Raw genomic sequence first — 24,759 nt, 5'->3', positions numbered from 1 at the left:
AGTTAAGCAACTATCAGCCAAAATACTCCTTTCATGACTCTTTAGGCATCAGAAAAAGAACACGAGTTTGGGGTGAGACTCTTCAGACAGAATGCTAGTGTCTAGACTGCTCAGCTGTGTTGATAAGTGAATTGCTCATTTTCTCCTTTTTCTTTATTCTTTTTTCACTGGCATAGTATTTTTTATTGAATATTTTGGAGTTTCACATCATAAATCCCAGTAACACTTACTTCCCAGTCCTTTGTCCACACTCCTGACCTTGTGACCTCACCTTCTCCAAAATAAGAAGGAGGAGAAGGGGAAAAAGAAAAATGAGGAGGAGGAGGGGGTGAAGAGGAGGGGGAGGAGGAGGAGGAAGGAGAAAGGAGAGGAGGAAGAAGAAAGAGGAAGAAGAGGAGGAGGAGGAAGAATGAAAGAAAAAAGTAAGAGAGAAAGAAAGAAAAACCCACAAGTGAAGTTTGTGTTCAGTTTGTTTTGTCTGTGTATCTACTGGAGCATGGGGTAGAAGGCCAGGCCCCACCAGTCCATCAAATACAGGCTGACCAACTCACCTACCATCTATGCAAGTTATGACACTTTTCATTTTAAAGTGGTGATAAATATCAATCCCAAGAGCCTGATGTGTATAACAAAAGTTATAGGTATGTCCCTAAAATATAACTCATTTTTATTCAAAATTAAATATCTAGAAGTATAAAAGCAATGGTTCTCTAACTTTGTGTGATCTAGAGTAGCATGTCACAGGGAAATATTAGACAATGGTGGAGACACGTGGCACTTTGCCTTTACCACAAGTGAAAATGATTCCTAAGTCACCAATGTACACACAGAGGAATGTTCTGGTTCCATTCTCAGAACACTTTTAACCAAAATCTGCTTGGGGACAGATGGGTTTATTTGGCTTACACTTCCAGGTCAAAGTCCATCACCAAGGGACTCCAGCAGGGTCCTGCCATGGTCCCACAAAAGATGCGGCTTGCCAGCTTGCTCTTAGACTACCTTAGGCTCATGCTCATCCTAGTGTAGTACAGGACCACCTGCCCAGAATGTGGTGCTGCCCACATTCAATAAACAGTGAAGACATGACCACAGACTAAGCTGATAAAACAGTTATTCAATAGAGAGTTTTCCCCAACTCAATTTTAAGCTGTGTCAAGTTGACAGTTAATGCTAACTGAGGAAGGAGGGGAGCAAAACATATTTTAGATCAAGGAGAAGTTTGAATAGGAATACCCAAGCTCCAGTTAAGTACCTATCAAGTTTTGGGGGCTTCGCTTGTACAGTCCTCAGACCAGAATTGCATTATGTGAGGTCAACTAACATGCCTACTGCTTCACAGTGAGTCACCAAAAGGATCTTCTTATTTATTAGTGTCATTGACCTCTGCATCAGTTACTGATCCAAACATTACTTTCAACTTATTTGCAAAAGCAAATAAGTTCACTGCAGTGAAGCAATTGGTAAACACTCAAGAGCCTTCTAGGGGAAACTGCAGTCTTAATTTAAAAAAAAAAATCCCTCCTCGTTGCTTTGCTGGGCTTGAAGATGACCATGGGAATCTCAGGGGCTTTCCTGTTATGGGTACACACACACACCTGCAGGCACACATATCCGCACACAAAAGGAACTAAAATGGAATTAAGCATAAGTGAATACCCAATCAAGGAGAACAGACACTTCCCCAATGGTAAAGCTGGTAGCAGAGGACTTTGGGTATACCTTTAAAAAATTGAAATTTAGGGAAGGATTCATAGCTAAACCTTTTACCACAGATTTTAAAAAGAGGCAAAGAAGTCTCTAATGAGAAAAAAAAAAAATCTCTGATTCCCATCAGAAACAATGTTAACCTGTAGCCTCCCCCAGCCTGAAGTGGGCTTGTGCAGACCTTGTCGCCACTGAGGTGGGGCTACCTGGGCAGTAGCCTTCCGACCTAGATGGCTCTATTGTTCTGTCACCTGCTGCTGCTCTTCTCCGAGACTCTGCTACCTACTGAGAGGCCCTTGAAATATTCCGGAGACTGCATTCCGCAGATCACCTACAGGCTGGCGACAGGCATCAACAATGGATTGGCAGGGGATGGGCCTCCCCTCTTTATAAGCACAGACTCTTAGTAGACTTTGGGGCCTTGAACAGAAACATGTCTTGGCCTCCATTATTTCTTTTGCCGTTTCCTTCCATACAGCTCTGGCCTCCCACTCAGGAACCCAGTTAGGGTGGCCGCAGGCAGCTACAGGTGGCACCTGAACAGGAACCTGAGTACGGGTGGATCAACTGAGAGAACACTGTCTTGGTAGAGCTCTACAAGAAAGATTAAGAAGATGTATCCGGCACAGTGAGCAACTCTTTGTATTCATGCTAGTGCTGGCTTTAAACTTTTCAATCTTTTCAAAATTGTTGTGGTAGGTGCTAAGGGATACAGGCTAGACTGAGTCAGCGTTGTCCCAGCGCTGATATCAGCTAGGGGTTAACAGTGGAAAATGGGAGGGAAAAAGAAAACAGGCATTTGTCCGCAGTCAAGAACTGCAGCAGGCGAGAGGAGTAGGGCTTAAAATAATAAAATAAAATAAAATAAAATAAAATAAAATAAAATAAAATAAAATAAAATAAAATAAAATAAAATAGAGGAAAATGGATTTTGAAACTCTCCCAGAGACAGAGAGAAATCAGGGGACGCCCTGTTTAATTCTCTCTGGCCCCTACAGGAAAGTTCTCTACCCTCTTTGTATTGTCTATGTTTGGTGCACCAATCTGTCCATGAATCAATTCATGTATGTTTTTGTTTCATTGTCTGAATGTTCTGTGTTTCTTGTTGGAAAATTAAAATGGCTAAAACTTTGTCTGCTGATTCAGCAAAGCCCGAGAGTGGCCCACACTTTAGCCAAGAATCAAGCACAGCAGGAAAGCCACTGCTGAAAAACTGTTTTTAGGGGCTGGTGCGATGGCTCAGCAGGTAAGAGCACCTGACTGCTCTTCTGAAGGTCCTGAGTTCAAATCCCAGCAACCACATGGTGGCTCACAACCATCTGTAATGAAATCTGGTGCCCTCTTCTGGAGTGTCTGAAGATAGCTACAGTATACTTACATATAATAAATAAATAAACCTTTAAAAACTGTTTTTAAAGAAAAGGAGTCTGCAACCTCTTAGTTCTAGGGCAAATAAGCTGATAGTTATTTTTTCCTAGAAAATTCTCTGCAATCATGATTATTGTGTTTAGCAAGTGACAAGGTGCTTTTTTATCTTATAATTATAGCTAGAAAAATTAAAATTCTTTGATTGGTCTAATTTTATAAGATTCATGTAGCCGCTTCATTTGGTTTTTGACTGGTTTTAAAGATATAATATGCTCTACATGTCTTCATCATAGAGTATTACCTTATAAGTTATTGGGTATGATTAAAAGGTGTAACATTGGTAGCAAGACAGCTTTAAATTGGTAACTCAGGGTTGGAGTCTTTCAAACACGTGGCATAAAGCAGGCCAAAAAACTAGGCCTCTAAGGATACTTCTAGTTGAGATAATATTTAATGTGATTCTTATCCTAAAAAGTAGACTTATAAAGATAAGATTTAAAACAATGTCTCTTTAATGAAGCATTAAAATTTGCACAGTCATGCATTCAGAGGTATAAATTGGCAGCCAAAATTTGTAACATGATAGTGATGTTTCTAGTATTGATTTTAAAGATGATAAATTGTTTTAAAATTGGGTTTTGCTTTCCCAAAGTTGTAGTTATAGTCTAATATTGCAAAAAAAACTTAAAAATTCTTAAATCTGTCCTCACTGCAAGAGGAACAAAGCTCAGAGCAGCCTCAGGGAAGCTTGTGTGACTTTCTTTGGTTTTGCAAATGGTGTCTAAGGAAGTTCTTGAAACTTGCCTCTTCCTGCCTCTGGGGAATCGGTTTAGCTATACTACTTGATTGCAGATCTATCTAGATGTTGTTCAAATTCAGAATTTATAAAAAGTCAATCAGTCTATAGAACTTATAAAGGCAGTACAATCTGTCTTGCCTACTCTAAATAAAGTTATTATATATTTAAAAGTTTGTTTTTTCCTTTGCATCCTGATAATTGTAAAGGGTTTGCTTCTAGTGAACTGGTGATCACTGGAAAATTTTGCCTCTAGGTATGGCTAATATAGCTTTACATTATGTAAGAAAAATTTTTATTGTCTCTGCTTCAATACAAGAAACTAAGAGTTTGAATCTTTCAGTGTGGAAAGTATTTTATTAGCTAATGCCTCTAAAGGGAAGTTTACTTCAAATCTTTGCTCTCACACAATGAGCTTTAAAGTTATGGGGAGTAGCTTTTGCTCCAGAAAAGATTCAGAGGCAATATCTTTTTAATATTTAGGGTTTCAGTTATACTAGAAAATTGTGGTACAGAAAATCTAAGAATGAAAAATTGATTTGCTTCAAAATTTTATTTTCAAAAGCTTCCAGGAGATGTTAATTGCCTAAGACATCACCTTAAGGTCTTAAAGTGACTTAAACCTTTGTTGGATATTATCAAGAGAGATTCAAATTAATTGGTAAAGAACAAAAGGCTTTACAGAAAATGAAGGAAGCTTTTATAATTGTTATCAATTATAATAAATGGTAATTAAATATTATCTGCTTATTTTAGTTATGGTTATTAAATGTGCCCACAGCAATTCTTTGGCAAGAGAAAACATTAATGTAAAATCATCTTTCTCCACCTCAAAGTAAAGTTTTAGCATCCTGTTAAGGCTGCTGTGGTGCTAATAAAGAATTGTGAGATAAATTCATATATTTTAGAAAAACTATAACAAAAAATTGTGTCTTAAAAACCTGACAAAATGTCTGTTCGTTGTTCCAAACAGCAATTAATTTGGTTATTGCAGAATATTGATATTTGGCCTATTGCATGCCATCATTTTAAATAAAATTGATAATCACAATCCTAAAGATAAGTTAAAAATTGTTTTTATGCATGTTTTTGTACCTTCTATAAATTCATGCATGCATGTATCCCATTTACTGTGTTTAAAAACAGCCCTTCTATGGGAGAAAAGTATATGTGAATTGGTTCACATGCTTATTCTTTTGAATTTCCTCCTGCTTCAGCACAGATAATTAAATTGTGTGCTGTAGATGGTGTTTTAAAATGTTGAATAATCAAACTTTAATTTGTATATTAATAGTCAATACTATATCTCAGAGCTTACAATTGCTTAAAATTGTTCATCCCTCAGATACTATAAATTCTCAAACTTGCAATTGCTTATGCATATACAACTCATAAGAAAAATTGCTGTTCTTTTCAGAAGACTGTTTTTGGACATTTAAGAATTTGTTCTAGATTGCCTGGACAAGACCTCTTAAGGCAATGCCATGCTAGATTTATATCCCAGGCGAATTACAGGCTTTACACAAAAATAATTGGCCATATAATCTTGTTCTTTATATAATCAAAACAGTAATGGCTTAAGATAATATTTTGGTATTTTTAGAGAATGTGCATGTCAAATTGTAAAAACTTTGTTCTTAGTGCCCTCAGTTTCTACCTGTTTCCACATAATGGTGTTAATTCTTGAGAACTTATACTTAATCAGTTGCTGCAAATGGATACTCTTATTTCTGATTAATAAATAAATTATGCACATGTGACTATTAATACCTTTTCAAGCTTTCTAGTTACAACTGCTCTACAAGAGAAACAACTAAAAGTGTAGTTAGCCATTGCCTATATTAAAAAAAATTTTTTTTATATACTTGGTGTTCCAAATTAGATTACAACAGATAGAACTGGCTATAACAGGCAAGTATTTGTGATATTTTGTCATAGCAAAGCTGACAGCAGTATTGAATGTTTTTCAGTCTGTAAATGATACTTTTGATACTTTTACTGATAGTTTATATGTTGCGCAATCGATTCCCTTATTGGAGACTTGTGGTACATTTAACTTTATTATGCCAGCTAGATCTCTGTTTTCACAATTGTAAAACATCATTCTTTCTCAAAAACATCCGTTTTATATTGGTCATATATGAGCTCATTCTGGTGGTCTTCCTGGACCTTTAGCTGCAGGCAAAAATGATTGCATCGACAGAGCTCTAATAGGAGAGGCCTTAATTTCAGATCCTGTTGCTTTGGCTAGACTTGATCATGAAAAATTTCATCTCTCTAGCCATACCTTAAGGCTCTGACACAAGATCACTAAAGAACAGGCAAGAATGATTGTAAAACAGTGTCCTAAAGGTATTACATTACCTCCAGAGCCATGTTTAGGAGTTAATCCATGAGGTCTTATGCTTAATCATATTTGGCAAATAGATATAACTCACTATGCGGAATTTGGAAAATTAAAATATATACATGTTTGTATTGAAACTTTTTCAGAATTTCTTTTTGCTTCTTTACATATGGGAGAGGCCTCTAGAAATGTAATTGATCATTGTTTACAAGCCTTTAATGCTATGGGATTGCCTAAACTCATTAAGACAGATAATGGGCCATCCTATACTGGCAACAATTTTACTTCATTTTGTAAGGAATTTGGTATCAAACATAAAACTGGAATTCCTTATAACCCCATGGGGCAAGGAATTATTGAACGTGCTCATCGCACTCTGAAAATTTCGCTTTTAAAAACAAAACAGGGGCAGTTATACCCCTCAAGGTCACCAAAAGCACATCTTGCTTTTGTCTTGTTCGTTTTAAATTATTTGAAACTGATGTAAAGGTCAGTCTCCAGCAGATCGCCACTGGCATCCAGTTACTTCCAGTTCTTATGCCATGGTTAAATGGTGGGACATATTAACTAATGCGTGGAATGGTCCAGACCCCATTTTAATCTGGGGAAGAGGTTCTGTCCGTGTTTTTTCACAAAAAGAAGATGGAGCGCGATGGCTGCCTGAAAGACTGGTTCGTCAAGTGGACACGGATCCTGAATCTCCTAGTAAGTATGATTCTAACCTCAATGATGGCTAAAAATCCTTTTTAGCCGGAAAAAATTAATTTGGAGCACAGCCTCCACTCTTCAGAGAATTTTCGGCCTTTCTGTCAATTATCAAAGCCACCTCCCCAACACCAGGAGGCCAGAGTCTGAGCTTGGTCGTTGCTAATTTGCAACTGAATAAAGTACCTGGACATCCCGCAAAGAAGCTTTTATCCTGTTGTTTTTCAACTGTCTCGACTTTGCTTTTTCAAGCAGGTCAGTCTCTCCTTACAGCCTGATTTCAGCAAGCGTGCAGTCTTGCCTCCAGCAAGCACAGGTGGCAGAAATTCATCAATATGAGGAAGCATTTTAAGCATATATTGTGGCTTTGGTCTGATTTGGGAACAAGGTGTGCTATGAGGGCCTGTCAGCCAATGACAGGCAACCAGATTTTGGAACTATATCAATCTATGTCAAGAGGCCATGGTTTGTTAATAATACACCACAGAGCCATGTTTGTGTAAAATAAACACGAACAAGCTGCATATATACTCCTTGACAGATAAGAATAGTTCGGGAAAATCTTAGATTTCCCAAGCCAGGTGCGGCTGCCAGCCACCATAACTCCCAGGCAGGACTACGGAGCATAAATAAATTTTATGTCTCGGTCCAGCTATTTTTATTACATACTTAGGGAGGAATTGTACCCTCCCCCAGCCTGAAGCTGGCTGGTTGCAGACCTTGTTGCCACTGAGGTGAGGCCATCTGGGCTGTAACCTTCCAACCTAGATGGCTCTATTGTTCTGTCACCTGCTGCTGCAGGTGGCTACATTAAGCTCAGTAAATAAAACCATGGCTGGGCCTGGTGACACATATCTGTCATCTCTGCAATCATAAGAATGAGACAGGTGGATTGCTATAAGCATAAGGCTAGTCTGAACTCCATAGAGAGAGCTTGTCTCAAAAGGCACTGTTTAAGATTTTTTAAAATGAGCTCACAAAGGTTTCCTAATATACAAAGGAGCAAGACTCTATCAGCAAAAGCCTCTACCAGAAAAGCAAGCATTCAACTTGATTTACAAGGTCTTCGAATATTTGAATCATCAAATCCTTTCCAGATAATGAAGAATTTAAAAAGCAATAGAGAAAAATCACAAAGATGAGCAAATAAGAGCAAGTAAGTCATAACCAGACTGCCTTGAAAACAAATCAAGTAGAAACTTTGGAAATGACACCTTTTGCTCAAATGTAAAGCTGGAATGTATAGGCGAAACAGTGAATTATAGAGTTGGCTTAATGTTGAGATCACTGGTTGCTATAATAGAAGTTCTGAGAGTTCAGTTACCAGCAGCCATGTTAGTCAGTTCACAACCTTCTGTAACTCTAGTTCTAGGGAATCTAATGCTGTCTTCTGGCCTCTGTAGGCCCTGCATGTACATGGTCACATACACACTCTCAGGTACATACATGTATACATAAAATAAAAATAAACAAATAAGTCATTTTTATAGAGTTGATTACAAGCAGGTGAATAGATTGTTACAAGACTTGAAGACAGATGAGAAGACTGGCCCAAGGAATATCAGAGTAAGATAAAATGAAGAACCTAAAGAGAGGCTAGAAGAATAAGAAGCTATGGTGAAGATTTTTGAATGATTTTTTTTGAGTCTCAGAGAAGACTCAAATGATTAAGGAAAATGCTACAAAAGAGATAATTACTGAATTTTTTCAGAATAGGAGAAAATTCACAAAAATGGAACAATTTTTTAAAAAAAAAATGTTTACATTTTCCAAACCATAACAAAATAGAGTTCATTTTAAAATGTTTTGGGCTTTCTAAAAGTAAAAAACTGGAGCTTGAAAACAACACAGAATATCTCCCCCCCCCAAGATTTATTTATTATTATATCTAAGTACACTGTAGCTGTCTTCAGAAGCACGAGAAGAGGGAGTCAGATCTCATTATGGGTCGTTGCAAGCCACCATGTGGTTACTGGAATTTGGACTCAGGACCTCTAGAAGAGCAGTCAGTGCTCTTAACCACTAAGCCACCTCTCTAGCTCCCAGAATGTTTTAAAATTCATGAGGATATTCGTGCTAGCCAAGAACATGGAGCCAGAAAAGATAGTCCTAGTGAGTGAGACAGAGATGCCTTTAAATAAAAACGATTTTAGAATTTTTAAATTAATAGAATCTTCCTAAAGTATTAATAGGAAGGTCTCAAGTTTTTGGTCCATGACTACTTTAAAAGCCTTAAAAGATCCTTAAAAGCCATCCAGATTTTGAAGCGTTTTTATTTGTTATTCTGTCTCAGGAAACATTTGCCATAGCAGAAGTTATGAAAATATTTTAGGTATTGAGTCAGCTAAATCACAGTTTAATATAAATAATACATTTCCTGAAAAAAATCCATGCTGACAGAAATATTATGAGAATAGTAGCATTAATTTAAGGTCTTAAATATCTCTTTGCTGTCAACACTAAAATTAATAATTTAAAAGCCATGCCACCTGGAATGATTAAATAAAGGGTAATCCAAATATTTTTTTTTCATAAAAGTAACAAAAACACCAGCACAAAAATAGCAGAAAAAAATGACCTTTTCAGAATCTTAACTGCTAGGGCATAGCTTAAAGGTCACGTGCTTTGTTGTACACACACGGCCCTGGGTTCAGTCTCTAATACTGAGAAGATAAAGATTCTAAAAATCAATCAAAGGGTTACAGCAGTCTATAAAGCAGGTGTTTTTCCTGTGTCAGGACTGTGCAGAGCATGAATATCAACATGAATGTGAGCCTAATGTGACTCTACTGTGGCTGTGAAATGAGTTCCTTGAACAGAAACAATGTTGTGTGTAATACCATGGTGGTGGTAAGGTATGCTGTAAGTCCATGGGTGATAGTTTGAGCAGGAGCACTATGTACAGGAAATGCAAATCCTATTAAGGATGGCTTGGTACAGTCACAGAAAGACTTTATTTGGAAGACCACAGTTATTTTCAAAATTGATTGATTTTTTCAAGAAAAATATTATAACCGGGGCTGGAGAGATGACACAGGAGCAAAGAGCACAGGCTGCTCTTTTAGGAGATATGAATTCAATCCCCAGCACCCACAATGTTTCCCATAACCATGATAACTCCTGTTTCTAGGGACCTGACATCTTTTTCTGTCTTCTACCAGCAGGTGGTACATAAATATGCACATAGGCAACACACATACACACTTTTTTAAAGAAAAAAATTAAAATAATACATATACTTATAAAACTGAAAAACCAGCAAGCACCCTTCACTACATTCTTCCTAACAACCAAACCAGCTTGTACTTTTCAATGTTTTGGTGACACGATGGAACAGGGGGTCATATTCCAATTGATAGGCTCCTTGGAAGATGTAGTAGTGTCCTAAAATAGAAACAAAGTCAATTCTTTAATTCTTACTTTGTGTTTCTTTAAAACCTGGAGCTGTTCTTAAAGATTATTAAGACTACAAAAGGTATGATTCCAGAGGTCTGTGTTGGGGATCATTAGCAGTACATCAGACTTGTAGATGCCACATGCACAGCAGGACAATTGCCATTTGACACTGACAGGCAAGTTTTCTCAGGCTCAAGTTGAATATATTCACACCATAAACTGGAGCAGCTTTCAGCCTACCCATGATCCCAGTTTATACTTTTGTACTTTAAAATCTGATTTCCAATATGTTCCCAGCCTACTTACTTTTGAAATAGAGGACTGCATCAATTTTAGGCTTGATTCCTGGGAAGTGTGTGGAAATCAGCTTGGGGTAAGCAGGGTCCATGAGCTCCTGCCTCACATCATACCTGTGGGAGAAAAAAGACAGCAAAAACAATGTGAGAAAATGGACTCCACAAAATGAAGAACACACTCATCCTTCCTGAAAGTGTTTTAAATGAACAGGTAAAAAATTCAAAGACATAAAACGGTTGATTTTTTTTCTAAGACACCACAGGAATCAGAACTTGAACTTCGTGGACTCCAGTCAAGCAAATTTCTGGCCCTCACATTGCCTCCCGGTTGCTCGGTCTCTTCCCATGCAGCCTGGCATTTGAAGAGGGTTGGCATATGACAACCCTCACTGGCCCAATGACTTAATCACCATTTTTGCAAATCTTTTCTACCAAGATATGAATCAATAATTTCTCCCATGGTGAAGAGAAGGAGAACTTAAGAGCCAAGGGATCAAAAGGTTTTGAACATCTATGCTAGAGAAAAAATGAAACATAAAACACTTCCTGTCCACACAGGAGAGCGAGGTCCTTGTGTTTCCATACCACTGAGTAGAAAGAGTCAGTTTTCTCCAGACTTCCAAATGACAACTGAGCATGCTTCTTACCTTATTTTTCAATTAGTTTATTTCTCCACACATTGCTTGCCTAACACTAGCACTCTGGAGAAAAGAAAATTCCTCTGCTGTTGGAAGTGTAAAAAGGGATCCAGTAGCTAGACAAATTTGAAGAGTATCAGGTTACACCAGGGAAATGCAAATCAAAACAACCCTGAGATTCTACCTCACACCAGTCAGAATGGCTAAGATCAAAAATTCAGATGACAGCAGATGCTGGCTAGGATGTGGACAAAGAGGGATACTCTTCCATTGCTGGTGGGATTGCAAGCTGGTACAACCACTCTGGAAATCAGTCTGGTGGTTCCTCAGAAAATTGGACATAGTACTACAAGAAGATCCAGCAATACCTCTCCTGGGCATATACCCAGGAGATGTTCCAACTTGTAATAAAGACACATGCTCCACTATGTTCATAGCAGCCTTATTTATAATAGCCAGAAGCTGGAAAGAACCCAGATGTCCCTCAACAGAAGAATGGATACAGAAAATGTGGTACATTTACACAATGGAGTACCACTCAGCTATTAAAAACAATGTATTTATGAAATTCTTAGGCAAATGGAGGGATCTGGAGGATATCATCCTGAGTGAGGAAACCCAGTCACAAAAGAACACACATGATATGCGTGCGACTCACTGATAAAAGGATATTAACTCAGAAACTTAGAATACCCAAGATACAATTTGCAAAACACATGAAACTCAAGAAGAAGGAAGACCAAAGTGTGAATACTTCGTTCCTTCTTAGAATGGGGAACAAAAGATCCATGGAAGGAGTTAGAGAGGCAAAGTTTGGAGCTGAGACAGAAGGAATGACCATCCAGAGACTGCCCCACCCAGGGATTCATCCCATAAACAGCCACCAAACCCAGATACTATTGCATGTGCCAGCAAGATTTTGCTGACAGGACCCTGATATAGCTGTCTCTTGTGAGGTTATGCCAGTGCCTGGCAAATACAGAGGTGTATGCTCACAGTCATCTATTGGATGGAACAGAAGGCCCCCAATGGAGAAGCTAGAGAAAGTACCCAAGGAGCAACCTTGGTCTGCAACCCTATAGGAGGAACAATGATATGAACTAACCAGTACCCCTCGGAGCTCGTGTCTCTAGCTGCATATGTAGCAGAGGATGGCCTAGTTGTCCATCAATGGGAGGAGAGGCCCTTGGAAGATCATATGCCCCAGTACAGGGGAATGCCAGGGCCAAGAAGCTGGAGTGGGTGGGTTGGGGAGCAGAGCAGGGGGAGGGAGTGGGGGAATTTCAGGATAGCATTTGAAATGTAAATGAAGAAAATATCTAATAAAAAAAAGAGATTACAATAAATTACACCTGTTTTCACCTCTCCAAAAAAAATCTTATTTGGTGAAATCACAAGTCCTGTTTCTCAAACAAGACTAAAATTGGCAGGCCAATTTATGTCACAAATATGTGCTTTTAGTTGAAACTGTGTGTTGAATTTTCAATATTCAAGAAAACATAGAGGCTCTACTACCTTAGCATATTCTGGTTTGTCTTGTGTCACATGTGCAAACACTGAGGTTCGTGACTCTTTTCCTCAGAAGAGGATAGGGATGATCCCCACCTTCAATATTAGATAAGTAAGACAAGACAACTGCTTTGATGACAACTCCCTCCGGTGATTTGTCACTCAGAAAATCAGTTCCTCATTTAATCTTTTGGATTTGCCAATTGTAGAAAGAAGTCATGGAGTTTGAACACCCTCTAACATGAAATTATATCAGAAACCAAACCAAAGGCCCAAAGAAAAGAAGCAGGTTGATAGTGACTATTTCAGAACTATATTCCCATCCTGCCTCTCCCATAAAGACAAAGGTGTCTGAAGCTTTTATAGAAAGACTGCCTTCTGAAAAATTCCATTCTGTGCCTGTTTTACAAATCTTAGCAAAAAAAATTACCAGCCAATGAACCTTACCTCCAATATTGTTTATCCACAAAGAAATAAACCTTTTGGCGAAGTGGGTCAAAGACAGCTGCATCAACCTTCTTCACAGATGAAGGGAAGCCCAGGGAATATATGCTTCTGGGATAGTGTGGCTCTGGTACTAAGTTGTTTATTAACCAGTACTTCTCATCTATGAGGGCAAACAGAAAGGGCATAACAGTCACCCCAAAAGGATAATAAAAATACTGACATACCATAAAATATCTCTCTTGAGCAGAGTTCTAAAACTAAGTTTACTTTATTTGTACTGGGTGTTGGAGGAAAACCCAAGGCTTCGTCCATGGTAAGTAGGGTCTCTGTCACTGAGTCATGTCACCCCACCCTGTTTCTGTTCTCAATCATTGCTTTACTTCCTGTGGCTCTGCAGTTTTTTTTTAAGTGCTATTATTTCATAGTTCCTATACCTTTCTTAAAGGTGTGCATTTCCTGTATAGTTGGGCTTGTACAATTAACTTACATCTCAGAGCCATTGGTACAAAAGTCTAGAGTGCTGTTTTTAGTCTTTATTTATAAAAGGTGGTACAAATTCCTTTACTTATTCTTTTCCTTAAATGATTCTTAGTGGCAGAACCAAGTATTATCTTTACCTTTAAAAAGGAAAAGTTGATTTCTGCTTTCAATTTCGTAAGCAGCTTGAATACCAGATGGGATGCTTGGCCATATGGAAGAAATAGAAGTAATGTTGGTGGCTGGACTCCCAGGAAGCTTCCACCAGAAGAACCTGACATGAAATACATTTATTATGTATGAGAAATCACTGTTGGCTCACATTCTTCGGAATGCAAATGAAATGAAGTTGCAAAGTGGTTGAGTATTTCTTTGTTTTCACACTCTATTCCATACATTTCTGTATGACAGCACCATGCAAGGGAACCTTAATCAATTCAGATAACTACAGTGACTTCAACAGGAAACCTGAAAAAAGAAATACCCAAAGTCTGAGCCCCATGGATCTACAGTTCAAGTCTGGTGTCATAACTGGTTACCTGGTTTGTAAATGGAAGAAGTTACTGCTTCATAATCTCAATATGGGATCATATGTCCTACCTCCTGCTCATTAACCTCACCACTGTCCTACCTCCCGCTCGTTAACCTCACCACTGTCCTCCCTAAACCAACACCTGTCTCCATTTCTGCTCCAAGACAGAAACTTGGAGACAATTCTCCATGTCCTCAAGGAAGTCTACACAGGAGCTTTTCAAAGCCTTAACTCCAGACCAGCGTGTGTGTGTGTGTATGTGTGTGTGTGTGTGTGTGTGTGTGTGTGTGTGTGTGTGTGTGTGTGTATGTGTATGTAGGTGTTCATTCATATATATCTGTGCACATGTATGTGGAGGCTTCAGGTATATTCCTCAATCACTACCTAGCATATCTTTTGAGACATGTTCTCATTGAGCCTGGAGTTTTCTGATTCACTTAGACGGACTTAGGTTCAGAAAGCCCTAGCAACCACACTCTTCTTTGATACATTGGGGTTTAGTCAGTGCAGCTGCCATTGAACATTTCTGTGTTGGCTGGGAATTAAACTCAGGTCCTTGAGTTTGAACACCAAGAACTTTGCCAACAGAACCATCTCACCAACCCCTGAGACCTTAGCATTTTTAACTATAAACAAAACAATTGGGCTTCTCCACTTCCTGTCTTTGAATTCCCTCACAGATTCCTACTACAAATTGATGTTTTTTTCCAGACTAGATTTCTAGTCAACATAAGCAAGGTCACAGAATTTTCTACTTCAAAAATCTAAGATCTCTCCAAACCTTGAGAATCAAGTTGAAGTTCCTGCCATATGGACTTGATGTACATCAGTTCAAGTATGTTCAAGTTTGTCAAGTACTTCAGACAAACGGACAAACAAACAACTTTAACCACACAGACATAACATTGGTTAGATATGAAAACAATCCTACCAGTCTTTAAAGAAAAAGATTTTCTCTCCCACTGTTGTGACAGCATCAAAACTCAAGCTTTGGTGACAGAAAGTTGATGGTGGACTGCTAGGTTTTGTCAAGGATGGGGTTCTCACTGGGGCTCCTGAAAATACATTTTGATGTTCATTTGGGGGAATTTTATAAGAGGAAGGGCTATTCATTTTAAATATTTTCTCTTAATGGAAAATAAAAAATAGTCCTGTTTCCTATGAAATTCAGGAGAAGCGTTCCTGGAGGACATTATCATACTCAGTTGCAGAATCACAGAAGGGAATATTTAAATTTTCTTTCTCTGCATGCCCTCTCCCCCTCAACCAAGCAGTAGTGCCACTGTTAAAAAAACACTTTAAATGTGAGACAAAATGAAGATAGTTCTGTGACACCTAACTCTCAGGGTGCATGCACATAGGCCTCAAAATGAGATAGTAAATGTTTCCCAAATATAGACATGAGATTTTTCATGAGTGTGTGGCATTGAATGGCAAATGATGAGGTTCAACTTACCATAGAGGGACTGAATGTTACGTATGTCATCAGCAGAGAGGCGAAATGTGTTGGGGTTAAGGTATCTGTAGGTGGGGTACATTATTGACTTTGGATTATTGGAATGCTGCAGCCCCAAGGAATGGCCAAGCTCATGAACAGCAACAAGGAAGAGGTTTGTGCCTAAGAGGTAGCAAGAAAAAAAAAAGAGCTGTGAATTAGACTATCACATTTTCATTAACTTACACATGAAATTGTACATGTTTATAGCATACCATGTGATTTTTTGATGTCTACACTTACTGTACAATGTTCAAATATGTACCATTTGTATGGCAAAGACTCTCAAAAATCTTTCTTCTAGCCTTTTGAATTAAAGAGTATGGTACTGTTGTCTGTAGATGTATTACCAAGTCACAGTGCCAACAACAGAACTCCAGGCTCCTAACTGTGGCTTAGTGTCAATGGATTAACCATTTTCAACCACACCTCCTCTTTCTCCTCAATCACTATTCTGCTCTCAAAATTTGTGAGATTAACTTTTCTCATCTCTCAACATGGATAAGATAATAGGGTACAGATCTTCCTACATCTGACATTTTTACACATAACATAGTTCCATCCATGTGATAGGAGTCCACCCATTACTGGCTGAATGTCATCCCACTGTGAATGTTCTGTGCCACAGAAGTGCAGGCACTTGCAGAGGCCAGAGTCACTGGATCTACCTGGAGATAGTAACAGGCAGTTATGAGCTGTCCAACCTTGGTGTTGGGAACAGAGCTCAGATCCTCTAAAATATCAGCATGCTCTCTTAATCTCTGAGTCATCTCTCCTACCCATTGCTTTGTCATTGAAGAAGATAATACAATGTCTGACAACACATTAAAAGGGAGCATTTGAGAATCTTTTACTTATTTCCCCTACTCTTTCAAAGAAAATTTCTCAGGCTCAATTTTGTTGACATTATAGGCTAGATAAGTTATGTCAGAGCAATCCTCTGTTACAGGTATTTAGAGATCTTTAGTCGTACCATTCTTTAGAAGTACCAATTTTATTTCTGAAAAAAATGTCCCTTTGGAGCCAAAATTGTCTACAGTTATGGACCATTTCATTGGCAGACAAAGGAAATGTATTCTGGTGTGAATGTTTCTACCTGTGATTCTAAATAAGATTAAAGGTCCCACTTTACTTTTAATAATGTATAGTTAGAGCCAAGCAGCTGAGATGTGAATCTTGGCTCAACCACTTAATTTGTTTGGTTCACCTTGTGGATCCTGTTTCCTCACTTGTGAAATGCACAGTGGTTTCTGTGCCACTGGATGAGAAGAACGCAGGGCACACTACATTTCTCACTGTTTATGACACCTGAGTTTAGTAAAAGATGCTTCCTAAACATTTCCTATGTTCTAGGAAACCTGATTAACAGTAAAATTAAAATGTAGATCTAGGAGTTGGAAATGATTTTATTCATTCATTCATTCATTCATTCATTCATTCAGAAAGATGACTTAGGACCATGAGTTCTAGGCCAACCTGGGCCACATAGATAAAATTTTCAAAGCTGCCTTTTTTTTTTAATAGAATCAAATCAATTTTTAAAATAAGGCCAGGAGCCAACAGAACATGTTCTAGACCTTGCCTTTTTGTGCAAGCTTGTCACCAACTTTTGCTTGTTCTCCTGCTCAGGTGAGAGCAGCTGAATTGATGTACATTTATTTCTAGGGTTCATTAGATTCCAAAGCAGTATCAGTTGATGAAGAGGTTATACCCAATCCCCAAATAACCCAGGAAAAACCTCAGACACATGGCTATGTCTGGTTAAGAACTGTAGTTCAGCAAGTAGTAAGTCATACAAGATGCACCTTATAGTCTTCAAATGTCCTTATCAAAATTTTGATAAGCTTTAGGGTATGTGTCTACCTTTATGGTAGACATGGTGTATGTAAATTACATAGCTACATATCACATGAAAAATCAGCCAGAGAAGGAGGATTTGGAGTAGGGAGACCATGTTCTTGAATTTCTCCCTATGTATTCCATATGAATGAATTGTATAACTGAGGATTTCCAGGAGATATTAGTAAGGGTACTGAAATGATGGGTTAAATGTTCTTATACTTGGGATTGCCTCCAATAATAACAACAATGAATAGTGAATGATAAGGTAAATTCACTCCCCATTATTTGAGTGGGATAGGGAGTTACAGTCTCAACTAATTGATTCTGGAAATGGTGTCTCAAGGCTCCAGGACTACTTGTACATAAAGATCCATAGGAATCTGTAATTATCTTTTTTCTATAATTTTCTGTAATTATCTTTAGGGATCACCATGAAACTAAGAAATTGCTAACATAAGATGGATCACACAGAATTAGTGCGTTTTTTTAAGTTTATAGATTTTACTGGCCAAAACCCAACTAAAATCTTTCACATTTCCAAGTGTACAGACCTTGCTTATAGAATCTTAGTGGTCCTTGGAGATGATCTTTATCACAATCATGTCCAACATCCCTGATTCACAATGGGAAAAATTGCACTACATATAAAGAATCTTAAATTTGATTTAGAGGCAAACATAATTAGAATTTGTTATTTCATAATATAATGTAATCTTTTGTCAGAACATATTCTTTGAGATCATGACCTATCTTTTTTTTTTTTTTTTTTTTGGTTTTTCAAGACAGCCCTAGCTGTCCTGGAACTCACTTTGTAGACCAGGCTGGCCTCGAACTCAGAAATCCATCTGCCTCTGCCTACTGAGTGCTGGAATTAAAAGTGTGGGCCACCACGCCTGGATTTCTTTTTTTTTTTTGGATCTTAAATTTTAAGGTTAGTTTAATTTTTTTTCTCTCTCCTACCTTGAAAACTTTTAGTCCATGTTTCTGCCTCATCAAAATGTGCATCTCCTTGAATACCAGGTCCAGGATAAAAAGCATGGGCTAGTGTACCACCTTTGCCATCAAAATAGTTGAAGTCTCCGTGAGCTTTGTAAAATGAAAGAAAGTCATTAGTCACCTGCATCTGTCACAGGGCATCTCAGGTCATCACACATAATGGCATAACATAGTGAGTGATGACATAATATAGCATGATGAATGACACAGGTGACATGTAAATTGTATACCTCCAAATGCAAAAAGTATCATAATGTCAGCCTCATCTTTATGAAGTTTTCTGAATCTTAGAGGAGTCACATCACTCCAGACTTGAAAAGCTTTCTGAAATATGTAGTCTACATCCTCACGCTTCATGTCCGGAGTGTAATTATAGATCCTGTGTTGGAGAAAGAAAGGGAAACAAACATGATAGCACTGGTTACTTTTGTCTTTCTAGTCGCTTAGTTCTGCACCCATGCCTATAGGAAGAACTTCCTCACACACTGACAGTCTGAGTAAGAAAAGTGTGTTAAAGTTCAAAATAGTTTTTTCTCTGGAAAATTTTCTCATCAATCAAAATATAATTTAATTTCCTCTTATTTATGACTTAGCGGTAATTATAGTGAAGCATTTACTTTCATAGACATAAATACCCAATGTGCCAAAATTTCCCATTTGTTAATTTTAAATATTGTATAGACTTCTTTCTTTTATTTGTGTTAATTTAGTTTTATTCTGTCTGTTTGCTGCTTCTCTGCTCTGTACTGACGGACAAGGCAAATGACTGAAAGTCTTTCTTCAATGAGCAACTCTCCTCACAGAGTTAATAAATTGTGTGTGTGTATGTGTGTGTGTGTGTGTGTGTGTGTATCTGCCTGTGTGTATATGCATGTTCACATGTATGTGGGTGTGCGTGTAGTGTGTGCATGCATGTAGAGGCCTGAAATTGACTCAGGTATCTTCCTCAAACCTGCTCCACTTTCAGTATTGAGGTGAGGTCTCTCAACCAAAGCCAGAGATCCCTGTTTCTACTAGTCTGGCTAGCCAACTTGCCCTGAGCATCCCCTATCTCTGCCTCCCATGTGCTGGGATTACAGACAGCCACCATGCCTGGATTTTACATATCTTCTTGGGATCTGAACTCTTATCCTCAGTCTGAAGATAACGAATGCATTTGTATTAACAATTTACAGAGGCTATTTTTGGATTTAGAACTACGTTGTAGCTAAATGTTCTAGGTTTCTAGAAGCTACACTCATAGGTAAGTAGAACAGCTCCCCAGGGCAAACACTGACATTACCTGTAAGTGAGGTACCGCTTCATCCATCTTGACCTCTGGGGCACTGCTCTAAGATGCTGTACATCGGGCACTCCACATCGAGGGATGTGCATTATTGCCAGAGTTGACGTGTCCAGTTGCCCAGTTGCTTCCAGGCCAAAGAACTGCTGCATTTCCTGGAGTTTTTCTTCTAGGAAGTTTCTATTGGTTTTTGTTTTTGTCATTGGAATTCTGTCCTCTCCATAATCATAAAATCTTGACAAGTACCACTAGATAAAACACAAGCATTGCACACGGTTGTATGCAGCCAAGTTTCTGCTGGGAACCCTGCAAACATGGTCAGTAGTATACTGATATTCTAGAACCAGGTATTTTAATCACAGGCTACATTATTATTATTATTATTATTATTATTTATTACCTAGGGAATTAATTACAAGGAGGAAAAAAAATAATTTCCTATGCTATTTAAAACATAAATGATTAGTCAGATTACCAAAATTCCAGAGGAAAAACTATTTATTATTCTGCTTCTTCAGACCTGCTTCTAGGTCTTTAAGGAGCCATTTTAGCATCTAGTATATAAGGGTACTTGATTGGGGAAGGTAGTTTAGTGGTAGAGCAATTATCTAGCATGCTAGCAGGTCTAGGGTTAGTCCCCAGCATTGGGGAAAATCTTGACACAGTAAAAAACTTGAATGAATTCAAAGTAATAATAATGTTAGAAAATAGAGCCAGCTGCTGAGGAGGGTGATACAGAAGGGTCATCTGAGCCCACAAGTTCAAAACCAGACTAGACAACACAGTAGGATTCTGTGTAAAACAGGAATATATATATATAATTTTAGAAAATAGATGTTCAAGTTTTTTTAATTAGAAAAAGGTAAAATTTCACATCTTACTTAAAATACTTATGAATAAATATATGAGATAAATCAGCAGAGAGAACATGCTTTAACTATCATAAAATCTTGAAGTGGTCACATGGACTAAGCAAAGTCCAAATCTTACATTATTACTAGGTATTAAAGTACTACCACAAATAAAAGACAAATGGAGTGGGAGACCAACACACAACATTCTATTAGAAATGTAATCTAATTATATTGTGCTAAAGTAATTTAGCCAAAGCTTTTTGTAGATGGTACAATTATTCACCAGTTTAATGACATTCTTTCATTTTTATAATCCTCTCTGGAAAACAATCCACGGTAACAAGAGAGAATCTGTACTGATTTTCAAATCGAATCACACTTTTCAACATAGTACTAGCAAATTCAGCAACTATTAAAGATACAGTCAGGCTGGACCAGCGCAATGCTGTCAATACTTACTTCAGCAAATTCACTGTCATTCATGGGAGCAGCCCCACAGGCAGATACCTGTAAGAATACAATCATCATGAGAAATTTCATTGTGCAGACTCCTTTCAGCAGAGTGCAGCTCATCAACCTGTTCCCTCCCACTGCAAGTTCCCTTAAAGCCCCACTTTATATAACCCTAGTACCAGGATCTGTGACCATGAAATCCTCTATATGACTCACTGTTGATGTCATCCCTTGATTTACTTCAGAATCATGTGAAGTAACAGCAGGTCAAACCATTGTCTAATTCATCACTCATCTCTGTACCTCTCTGTTTCTTACAAGTGACCGGTAAATCTTAACTTCCACCTGAAGGTAAGACAAAACATCGATAACACAGCAGCCAAAAATACAAACAGAACTCCATTAGCAGAGTTTTGGAAAGCTTGGTATTGACAATTCTCTTTATAATTTATAATATAGGTAAAGTGCTTTAAAGTAAATTTTAAAAAAAATGTGTGAATTTTTTTTTAAATATTTTTTTGCTAGAATACATCAATCCTTTATTTGTTTATATATCAGAGAAAATTTGTACAATGAGCATGCTTTGATGTTTGCTCTATGTGCAGGCTTGGGTTCTTATATGGATTGAGACTTTCACTCATGGAAGCTGAAATCCAATCCTGACAGGTTGTCTGGAGAGATTCTGGAACTTAGTTCCTCATCTTTCATGCTATTGGAGTTCAGCACTTGCAGCTATGTTGTGAAAGACTTCCTTTCTGCAGCCTCTCCATTTCTTTCCCCATGAAGTGTTTAAAGAATAGAAACATTCAGAAATCAAGGATTAAAACTCCCAAAGTACAATTTTGGAATGAGGCTGGTGTGTGGGCAGAGGCTCTGTTCAATACTGACTTAATCCCACCACATGCAGAGTCTACATGAAGAGCCTAGTGCATGGGTGTGTGAATGGGTTATAATTTAGACTTCCAATTTCCCTGAATTCAGACATGCTGCCTACTTCCTAGTGTTAATTTTAATTCATCTTTTAGGGGCCCATGAAATGACTCAGCAAGCAAAGGCACTTGCTTCCAAAGCTGATGAGCTGAGTTTGATCTCCTGGATGCAACATGGTGAGAACAGATGATTGGAAGTTGTCATCTGGTTTCTACAGGCCTACTATGCAATGCATGCACACAGAGATGTGCACAAGAAACAAACACACACACACACACACATTTATTTTTAGGTGATCATGCAAAACAACTGATCCAGTAGGGTTTATAGGTGTCCTGTGCTTTGTGATCATTTGTTTTCCTTTCCTAAAGGTTTTAGGGTTTGGACTCTTCTAAGATAGGAAGAGGAATCCCCCTACCCCTGTACTATCCCTGATACTTACCAAATCTTGCCTCTTTTTATGTCAATGGCTTGATCTCTAGGTTCCACTTGAGATGAGAACTATACTATTTATCTCCCTTATGCTCTTGTGACAGTTAAATGAGTCAGTGGCTTATGCGTGCTGGTGACAGGAAAGCTGCTCACTATTATGAAGTTCCGTCCCTTTGTCCTTAATAGGGACTGTTAAGCACTAAATCTGCAAGTAGGCGAAGTTCAAGGGTTCAAAAAGGGAATGATCATGTGGTAAGCATTGTAAAGAAGTCCTTTCAAATACTGAGTTTAGCCCAAGAAGGGTAAGAGGAACACAACTGTATTGGGCTAGAAAGTGGAAAAATAGAGGTTTTTAGAACCACTCCTTAAGTTGAAAACTACATTGAGGGTAGTAGGTGCTCGGTAAGTACCTAGCATTGAGTCTGATTAGAGAGCGTTAAGGATACTGAAAGTGAACCTCCCTGGCAGGAGTGATAGCCCTGCAAGGAGGATTTGTTCCTGGTTCATGGAAAACAAGAAGTGGTGTCATCCACAGCAAAGAGGAACTCAATCCTTGGAAGATTTGTAAGAAATGTCTCATGAATATCGGATACAAGATGCAAGGGGATAAAACAGACCAAAAGAAGTGAGAGAGTTCCCTGAACAGAAAGGAGAGTAGATAGCCATACCCACATTTTGGTTTCCCTGTGTCTCAACTCACCAGTTTGCTCCAGTCTGGTAAAGTGTAAGGAGAAAAGGGCTACATGGTCAACTACAAGGTACCACAGAGGTTGCCAACTTAATTCCTAGACACAGGCTGACCCAATCGACAACTCACGCTATGGTTTCCTATGACCTCAAGCTGTCAGTTTAATCTGTTCAAGACAAGCTTTTCATTTGTAAAGTTGGAGTAAACATGGTTTCTATATCAAGAACCATTATAAATATTGCATTAAATAATAGGAAAAAGTACTCATCCAGCTGCCTGGAACATTTTTAAAATTAGCAACAATGCACCCCCTATACTTAAAGCAGGGAACATCACAAAAGAGAGAGTAAAAAGATTGTAAGAGCCAGAGGCCTGGGATCCCTGCTGTGAGATAGTGCCTTCTGTATAGGACAGCAAAGCTATACCCATGGAAACTCAACAATATGGTCACCTAAGCAAGACCTGTATAACTACTACACTAGTGTCAAGCCAACATGGATTGGGGGAAACATGAGGCTTCTAGGTAAAAAGCTAGTTCATGCTTGCTGAGAAAGAATACATTTTCTCTGGGGCTGAGTCCCATAATACCTTATCTAATCCCAGCTTGTCATGGTCATCCTTACACACACACACACACACACACACACACACACACACACACACATTTTTTTTTTAAAAGTTAGTAATGAAGACAAAGAGGAAGGTTGACTACTGCTCAGCTCTTCCCAGAAGGAGCTGCAATAAGATCCTGCTCCAGGTCCAGCTTCAAGGCTGAGGATCACAAGAGAGACACCACAGGAAGAAGCTGGTGGCTATTAATGATATGCAATGCTAAGAACATGTTTCTGAAATACAAAAAATCACTGCTGCCCATGTTTTTAATGCTTATCAGGCTTTCCTTAAGTAGAAGGCCTATTTTATAGCATAAAATTTCTAAAAGCAAATGGGTCTATAGTCATTGTTTCATCTTTAGGCAGACATCAGTACACTTGAGTGTATACCAGTGACATCTGTAGCCATTTGTTTTACCCCAGGAATCCAGAGGCAAATTAAAGAATGGTTACAGGAAGGAGCTATGCTCACAAAATACACAGACAAATCTCTTCACTGTTCTTTCACACAATGATGGCTTATTCATACAGGAGAAAACTTTAGTTGCTTAAACTTCCCCCTGTTAATGCATGAAGAAACGGGAGTCTTGGAAGAGGAAGTGGGTGAAGTGGGTTGCTTTGGGAGGCATTCTGGGGGCCTCTTCACTGTGTCCACTTTGTTGTGACTCTTCCCTTTTTTATCCATTTCAATTTTTCTGCAGTGGAGAAAAGTTCTTCAAAATAACAAGTTAAATACAATTATCTAAAGCATTCTTTAACAGAAAGGTTTTTCAGGAATACTTAGGAAAATTAAAGTCTTGCTGAGTTTATCTCAAACAAACACATATCTGCCACCATCACAGGAACAGCATCTTCTTAAACGTAGCAGCTACTGGTGCTGGGTATGGCTCCTGTGGCTCTTCTAAGGGAAAGGACTGCATGGGACATGCTCCTCAGTCTGTCCTCGTAAGTGAGAGGACAT

General features: G+C 38.3%; 1 protein-coding gene across 1 annotated transcript; it reads right to left on the bottom strand.

Moving 5' to 3' along the window:
• Window positions 1-9,907: 9,907 nt before the first annotated feature.
• On the bottom strand, window positions 9,908-21,262 carry Mmp12 (matrix metallopeptidase 12). Its single transcript, XM_021171805.2, has 10 exons — window positions 21,144-21,262; window positions 19,831-20,078; window positions 18,779-18,927; window positions 18,513-18,638; window positions 15,672-15,833; window positions 15,147-15,270; window positions 13,824-13,957; window positions 13,207-13,366; window positions 10,623-10,726; window positions 9,908-10,304 (listed from the first exon to the last, which is right to left on the bottom strand). The coding sequence occupies exons 1-10, from the start codon at window positions 21,255-21,257 to the stop codon at window positions 10,204-10,206; spliced, it is 1,422 nt and encodes a 473-aa protein (XP_021027464.1). The 5' UTR covers window positions 21,258-21,262; the 3' UTR covers window positions 9,908-10,203.
• Between the last annotated feature and the right edge of the window lie 3,497 nt (window positions 21,263-24,759).

Source organism: Mus caroli, unplaced genomic scaffold, assembly GCF_978045245.1.
Source record: "Mus caroli unplaced genomic scaffold, Mus_caroli_1 scaffold_11, whole genome shotgun sequence".
NCBI classification, from domain to species: domain Eukaryota; kingdom Metazoa; phylum Chordata; class Mammalia; order Rodentia; family Muridae; genus Mus; species Mus caroli.
The sequence above is the reverse complement of the archived record's forward strand: the minus strand, read 5'-3'. Positions and strand labels throughout refer to the sequence as shown.